This window comes from Herpailurus yagouaroundi, unplaced genomic scaffold (genome assembly GCF_014898765.1).
Source record: "Herpailurus yagouaroundi ecotype Mexico unplaced genomic scaffold, PumYag 410, whole genome shotgun sequence".
Taxonomy (NCBI): Eukaryota; Metazoa; Chordata; class Mammalia; order Carnivora; family Felidae; genus Herpailurus; species Herpailurus yagouaroundi.
In genome coordinates, this window is record NW_024412627.1 from 2090115 (window position 1) to 2097866 (window position 7752).

Below are 7752 nucleotides of genomic sequence, written 5' to 3' on the forward strand. Positions count from 1 at the left end.
CAGAGACATACAATATTATTTTTCAACAATTGGCAACTGATTGATATTATTTTTATTTTTTTTTTAACTTTTTTTTTTTCAACGTTTTTTTTTTTTTTTTTAATTTATTTTTGGGACAGAGAGAGACAGAGCATGAATGGGGGAGGGGCAGAGAGAGAGGGAGACACAGAATCGGAAACAGGCTCCAGGCTCTGAGCCATCAGCCCAGAGCCTGACACGGGGCTCGAACTCAGGGACCGCAAGATCGTGACCTGGTTGAAGTCGGACGCTTAACCGACTGCGCCACCCAGGCGCCCCTCCCTTCTCCTTTTGTGAAGAGAAATCAGAGACGTACAATATTATTTTTCAACAATTGGCAACTGATTGATATTATTTTTAAACCACTAGGTGGGTCAAAAAAAAAAAAAATCTCCTGGGAGGACTCACCTGTTTTGTCAACTTTGCAGTAGATTATACGTGAGCAGTCTGAAAGGAGGGTGCCAAAGACTGGGTTTCTGACTATTTGCACTCAGATCTGGCTACTGGGAAGGCGGGCAGCATAACAGCTACGAGTCGAACCATTTGAATCCAGCCACTGCGACTTTGAGCTCTGGTACCTCTGGGCTGGGACTTACAGAGCCTGGCATATCCACTTTCTGAGCCTCAGTGTCCTCCTCTGTAAAATGGCACCAGTAACACCCATCCCCGTGGGAGGATAAAATGAGGTCATACGTGTGCAGCGTCGGGCACAAAAAGGCACCCGGAAGGTGTGAGCTGTTGCTCTTCATCACCGTCACGCCCCCCCCCCCCCCGCCCCCGACCCCGGGATTCTGCCTCCTGGTGTATCTCTGTGCAAAGCCAGGGAATCTATTTCCTAGCGAATCAGGTCGGCATGTCTGTTATTACTGTCCAGAAGACAGACCCCGGGGCCCCTGGGTGTCTCTGTCAGTTCAGCTTTGGACTCTTGCTTTCAGCTCAGGTCACCATCTCATGGTTCGTGGGATGGAGTCTCTGGGATTCTCTCTCTTCCTCTCTCTCTGCCCCTCCTCCACTCGCTCTCTCAAATACACTTAAACAACAACAACAACAACAACAACACCCCAAAGGTCTGTATTCGGCCCACGTCTACACTCAGACATGCAGAGAATCGGTGGCCTCTTTCAGACCCCCGATGTCACCTGGGGCACCCAGGCAGGTCCCTCGGACTCAAGGTGCCTTTCCGTGTGGGCCAAGGGCTCCCTTCTTCCAGAGCTCCTCCCCCCACCCCCCACCCCCACCTGGAGTTAACCCTGAGACTGGGTGAAAGGGAGGAGAGCAGAGCAGACGTGGGGGTGCTCTTTGAGGGTAGGGGCCCCGGGGGCCTGACACATGGTGGGTCCTCTGCAGTGGGGGAGGGGAACTGCCGTGGCTGGATGCCTGGCGTGTGTGTGTGTGTGTGTGTGTGTGTGTTAAGCTGGGCTCTCGTCCAGGCACGCTACTCAAATGATCCTCATTTCCTCCTCACGCCAGCCCCATTTTACAGCTGAAGAAAATGTGAGGTTTAGGTAACGCTCCTCAGGTCACGCAGCCAGGGAAGGTTGGAATGGGATTTGAACCCAGGCCAGCCTGCTCCAGCATCCGTGCCTCAAACTACCACCCCTTTGGTGCCCCACCTCCGCAGCGCCCCTGGCCAGGGAGAGCCGGGCACCGTGGAGCCTTCCTGGTAAGACAGACCCCGCACAACCTCTGGGAGCTCCGAGGTGACGGGTGTTATTCTGACTTGTCCACGTTCAGAAGATTCTTCTCTCATTTTAATTTCTTTCCAGGCATTTCACTGCTTGGCTCAATGACACATTAAGAACCGGGCCCTTGAGATTTAATGCTTGTTAAGCCAGTCATGCTAAAAAGGAAAGTTGCTTAGAAATTTTAAATTACCCATTACGTAGAGCCAAATCCCACAGCCGTGCCCTTCAGGAAAGGCGCAAGGCAGAGCCCTCCAACGACGCTTGTAGAATGGTTGACCGCCTGAGTTCTTCCCTGGGACTGGAGTCATGGTGTCACCGAAAGACAGAGCTTGGCAATCCTTTTGTCTGACAGGGCCTCTCATTATAATGTCATCCACATCTTGGAAGGGTCCGCATCAGGGGTCCATTGGCTATGGGGGAACGAAATCACATCTGCCCGGTGGGAGCACTGACCCTCCGGAAAGCCGGCGTGCACCCAGGAGACGTGGCCGCGACTCCCCGGGGCTGCCGGGCCCTGCCTCTGCCACGTTCCCTCACTCTTCCTCATGAGGTCAGCTGCCCCTGCTCTTTCCTGGGGGTGGGCAACGGCCTCACCGCCGGGGAGCAACGGTTTCCGGCTGTGGCTCCCAAAGTCTCACGGGAGCCGCTGATTGGTCGACTTGGGTCAGGTGACCACTCTTGGCCCAATCGGCTGTGGCTGGAGGCTGTTCACCTTGAACACGTATGGCTCTGCCGTGTCTACGTTCGTTTTCATTTCCCGTTTTAGTAACAATGAGCCCATACCCCACGGGGGTGCCGTTGATTTTCCTAAGCTCGGGTTTAGAACTCCGTGCTCCATGTTTACGTCCCTCCGCCAAGAGGTGGTTTTAAACCTTAAATCCGCCATCTCATACGGGTACCCACCCCCCCAAGACTGTGTCGACTGCACGTGAAAGCAGCAGCAGCAGCTTTGTGGTGTCCGTTCGGGGCTGTGGGCGGGGAGGTTGACAACGACAAAGCGCGGATCACGGCAGCTCCCCAACTCCCGGGGAGCAGTGACCGCGTGTTCTGCAGACAGAGGGAAACGTGGGCCAGCCTGCTGTCACATCCGAGAGGTCCAGGTGAAGGCCCGCACGTCTCTGCGTTCGAAACCCAGAGCGTACATCTCGAGGAGAGTAAGTCGGGAACGCAGACGCAGAGTGAGGGCAGAGTCCTGCCTTTCTTGGCCACCCAGGCCGAGAAACACAGGCCGAGTCCCTGACACAGGACGTCCGTTCTCTCTCCTCCACGCACTTGCAGACCGACCCCCAGGCCATTCATTTCAGTCAGTGGAAATCAAATCACAATAAACTGATGTCATGACGATCCATATGGGAAGTTCCTTCTGCCAGATGTTAAGCCTCGCACCTGGAGGAAAAGAAGGAAGAAACTCCTAGGGTCTTTTTTGATGGCAGATGAGGAGGGGAGAGGACAGGTGTAGGCGAGCTGACAGGTGGAAGCCGGGGGCGGAGTGGGGGGGGGGGGGCGGTCCCTCGGCTCCGGGCCTGAACCCAGGGGTTGCATGACGGCGACGCCAGCCAGCCGTCCCTGTGCTGGCAAACATGAACTGAGCACTTACGTGCGCCAAGGTCTATGGGACACACCCGGGGAACGGGGCAAAGGAGGAGGCGGGGACAAGATGGGCAGGCACGTGGGGATCCGGGAGAAGAGCATTCCTGGGAGAGGACACTGCAAGGATACGCAGGAAGAGACTTGGGGTGTCCATGGAACAGAAAGGCCGGCACGGTGGAGCTGATCGTCAGGGAGGAAGGTATGAGGCGTGGCGGCATGGTGAGGAGTCAGATGCTTCCCAGCAAGGTAGAGACAGTGGCAGTTGGGGGGTTTGGTGACAAATTCCCTTTGAGGCACACGGAGTTTGGAGTGACAGAATGGACATGTCTCGGCCTTCCGAGGAGTCTTTGGAACTGGACGGTGGTGGCCGGGGGAGACAAGCCAGAACTTGATGCAGAAAATCGAGCAGTGCCTGCCTGGCAGCCAGGAGCTGGCTGGGTGAGGCCAGAGAGGAGGACCGGAGGGGGCCGAGGCCTCCGGTCGGGGCAGGGCAAGGGCGTGGGGAGGCTGACAGCAGCAGAAACAGCAGCGGAGAGCCCGGAAGTGCCAACGCTCCTGAGCAGGCGAGGAGGGACCGCCAAGTGGAGGAGCTGTGTCTGGGATGTGGGGCATGAGGACTGAGGAGAGATCGAGTGCACGGAGTCATCGTGTACGTGCAGAAAGTCAGCGCAGGGGAGGGTCGTGGGAATTATAGGACTCCTATGGAGGCAAGGGACAGAAAGCCACCAGGGGTTTGGCTTCAGGCATGGCTGGATCCAGGGGCTCAGATGATGTCATTGGGGCTCTCCATCTCCTGGCTCACGTCCCCGGTGTTGGCTTCGTTGTCAGGCAGCCCCCCCTCCCACACAGCGCAGCAAGCTGGCCAGCGGCACTGCACGCTCACGTCCGATATCCTGCAGCAGATGGGAGCCACTTAAAAATTTTTTTTAATGTTTATTTTATTTTTGACGTTGAGACAGAGCATGGGCGGGGGAGGGGCAGAGAGAGAGGGAGACACGGAATCCGAAGCCGGCTCCAGGCTCTGAGCTGCCAGCACAGAGCCCGACGCGGGGCTCAAACCCACGAACTGTGAGATCATGACCTGAGCCGAAGTCGGACGCTCAACCGACTGAGCCACCCAGGTGCCCCAGAGGAGAGCCACTTCAAAGTGAGCCCCCCTCTCTCCATAGTTCCCTTCCCAGCCTAGAAGGGCACCGTCGGGATTTGCCTCATCTGGATGGTCTGAAGGCGGGGTGATCCCCAAAGGAAAACCAGGAGAAGGGCAAGCGGGGTTTGGGTGAGCCCAACAGCAACTCCACAAAGAGGCCCCAGCTTGCAGGGCTTGAGGGAGAAAGAACACAGTGGCCGCAGCAAAGGGAAGTAGAAAATGGGGGGGGGGGGGCTGTTGGAGGAAGTCATGAGATCAGGTCTGGCTTCCTTTTTCTTTCAGGTGGGAGAGATTTATGCGCATCTGCAGGCGGAGAGAGGGCAAGGTGCCAGTGGGGAAGAGATGATTGAGGGTTCTGGAGAGAGGGGATAATCGATGGAGCCGGGCCCCCTAGGAGACAGGCAGAAAATGGAGTGCAGGGCACCATCCGATATGAAAGGAGAAAAAACAGAACGTGCGTGTCAGCTGCTGTTAGCCGTGGCGTGGCCGCGAGGGCAGGGCCGCTGCTTGGTGCGCACGCTGGGCCCTTTCTGTTCCGCGAGGAGGAGAGCGCAGCCTTCGGAGTGCGCCTCTGAGGGCCCGACTGTGTTCTCCGTGTGCTGGGGACGCGGGCTTCCGATCTGGAAGCCAACCTAGCCACGCACAGAAGTAAATTCCTTGCTTGTAACATACCTGTGTTGTTGGCAGTTTCTATAGCACCTTCTCCCGGTTATAAAAATAACACATCCAGGGAACTCGGAAGATCAGGTGACAAAGAAGCTAAAAGCCCTTCCTACTCCCGTCCCAGAAAGGCTCGTGGTAACACGTTGGTGCGCACCGCCCGTGCTAGGATCTGCTGCATCTGACAGTCGCGGGTCTGGCTTTTTCCCACTCGGCGTTCTTTCACGAGCGTTCCACCTGCCGTTAGGCAGTCTTTGAAGACGCTGTCCAAGTCACGTGACGTGACAGGCTCAGAGCAGACCCCCTGGCTGCTGACTCAGGCGCGACTGGCGGTGGCGTGACCCCCGCCCGTCCTGTGAGTGTCTGACACGCCGGATGATTTCCAGCAAAGGTTGTCACACAACAAAGTGTCTTCCCTCGATTAGCATGGCAGTTGCCTTAGGAAATTCAAAGCGTCTTTTCGGGAGGCCTGGGTGGCTCAGTTGGTGAAGCATCCGACTCTTGGTTTCGGCTCAGGTCATGATCTTGCGGTTTGTGAGTTCGAGCCCCGCGTTGGGCTCTGTGCTGACGGGGCAGAGCCTGCTTGGGCTTCTCTCTCTCTCCTTGTCTCTCTGCCTCTCCCCTGCTTGTGCGCATGCTCTCTCTCTCTCTGTGTCTCTCAAAATAAATAAACTTAAGAAAAAAAAATTCAAAGTATATTGAAAAATACTTTGCTTTTTGTAAAACAGCCAGATTCTAGACTTCAGTAACCATCATCAGTTTTTTACCAACCTGAATGTGGCATGTGACAGGAGGCCCCGACTGTCCTGCATCGGGCAGGATACTAACATCCCGGTCCCACCCATCAAAGGCCAGAAGGGCCTCTAGGCATTGAGACCCCAAGAGCCACCCCACTGATCTCTAGAATGCCGCCCCCCCCCCCCCGAGGGCGACCCCACCTGGCCGAGAGCCCCTGGGTGAGACAGCCTGTAAAGGTCCCTGCTTGCACACAGGGCACTAATGGGGCTTCACCCTCCTGTGTTCTTCCAGAAGACGCCCGGTCCACCGAGACGCCGCCACGACCCCGGTGGTGCAGTGAGCAGGAACACACGCTGCATGAGTCCTGGGACTCCCTCAGTGCCTTTGACCGCTCCCACCGGGGACGCATCTCCAACATGGAGCCACAGGGGGACATCCTGGACGAGTTCCTGCAGCAGCAGAAGGCCAGCCGGCACGGCGAGCAGCCGCCCCCGTGGAAGGAGGAGAAGCTGGGGCCAAGGAGAGGCCGGGAAGACAGTCCCGTAGAGACGGACGACGCGAGTGACTTTGAAATCCCCGTCTTGCCTTACGGACAGCGCCTGGTCATCGACATCAAGTCGACGTGGGGGGACAGGCACTATGTCGGCCTTAACGGAATAGAAATATTCAGTTCCAAGGGGGAGCCGGTGCAGATCGCGAACATTCAAGCCGAGCCCCCCGACATCAATATTTTACCGGCCTACGGGAAAGACCCCCGCGTGGTCACCAACCTCGTCGACGGGGTGAACAGGACCCAGGACGACATGCACGTCTGGCTGGCCCCTTTCACACTGGGCAAGCCCCACACCATCTCCGTAGACTTCGTGCACCCTTGCCAGGTCGCCCTGATCCGGATCTGGAACTACAATAAATCTCGGATACACTCCTTCCGTGGCGTGAAGGACATCACCATGCTGTTAGACTCGCAGTGCATCTTCAAAGGAGAAATCGCCAAGGCCTCGGGGACCCTGACAGGAGGTACAGTATGTCTGTAAGAATGTTCTGGAAGCCTCTACCTGCCACCCGCTGAGGCTCTGAGGAAACACTAAAGACCCTGGCTCGCCAGTGACAGATGGGTCTCTCCTCTTCCTAGGCCCGGCCCACTCCTCCCCTTTTGCAGCACGGGGGTGTGCGGGGGTGCACGGGTGAGCTGACCTCATTTAAACGTCTCCCCTGGGCGCTGGCCCCACTCAGCTTCCCTAGAGCCTCAGTCGGAGAAGGGGGAATTCTTCCGCAAGCAACTTATTGAGGGGGTGCTCCCAGGAGAGCCTGTGGTCCAAGGAGAGAGACAGGATAGGAATGAGGGGAAGCCAGGCAAGGATACAATTTGGGAGAAGCCCAGCCTCAGCCCGATCCCAGAGAGAGCTCTGGAGCTTAAACTGCAAAGTCCGTCCTTCCTGAAAGCAAAGCAGAAGAGCTCTGGAACCCTGCAGGCTCCCTGGTTTGGGGGTGTCACTCCCACGCCCTTCCAGGCAAGCCTCCAGCCCCCCAAAAAAGGATCGGCAGGGGTCTGGGTGGGGGTCCCAACAGCATCCTGCCAGGATGCCTCGCCTACTTCAGGACCGATCACCATGACCCTCCTTAGATTAGATGCCTTCATTGATCTAGGCCACGGGAATCCCATTTGCGGTGGGTGAATAATAAATAATGAGGTTTGCTTACACAAATCGGGGACGGTGGGTGGTTTGGGATTTTCTAGCACAAAGGTTGATGGGTTTGGGTTCCCGGTCTACAAACTATTTGGATTTGGGGTGAGTCGACTCTTCTGTCTTCCTTGTGACCCATCCAGCCCCAGAGCACTTTGGAGACACCATCTTATTCACGACCGACGATGACATTCTGGAGGCCATATTCTGTTCTGATGAGACATTTGAC

At 56.6% G+C, this 7752-nt stretch overlaps 1 protein-coding gene across 1 annotated transcript in view; it reads left to right on the plus strand.

The window, feature by feature from the left end:
• KATNIP (katanin interacting protein) overlaps positions 1-7752 on the plus strand; it is a 200623-nt gene that overhangs the window by 167194 nt on the left and 25677 nt on the right. The window contains exons 17-18 of the mRNA XM_040463627.1: positions 6130-6855; positions 7667-7746. Of these exons, the coding sequence (XP_040319561.1) occupies positions 6130-6855; positions 7667-7746 (806 nt within the window). The remainder of the gene's footprint in view (positions 1-6129; positions 6856-7666; positions 7747-7752) is intronic.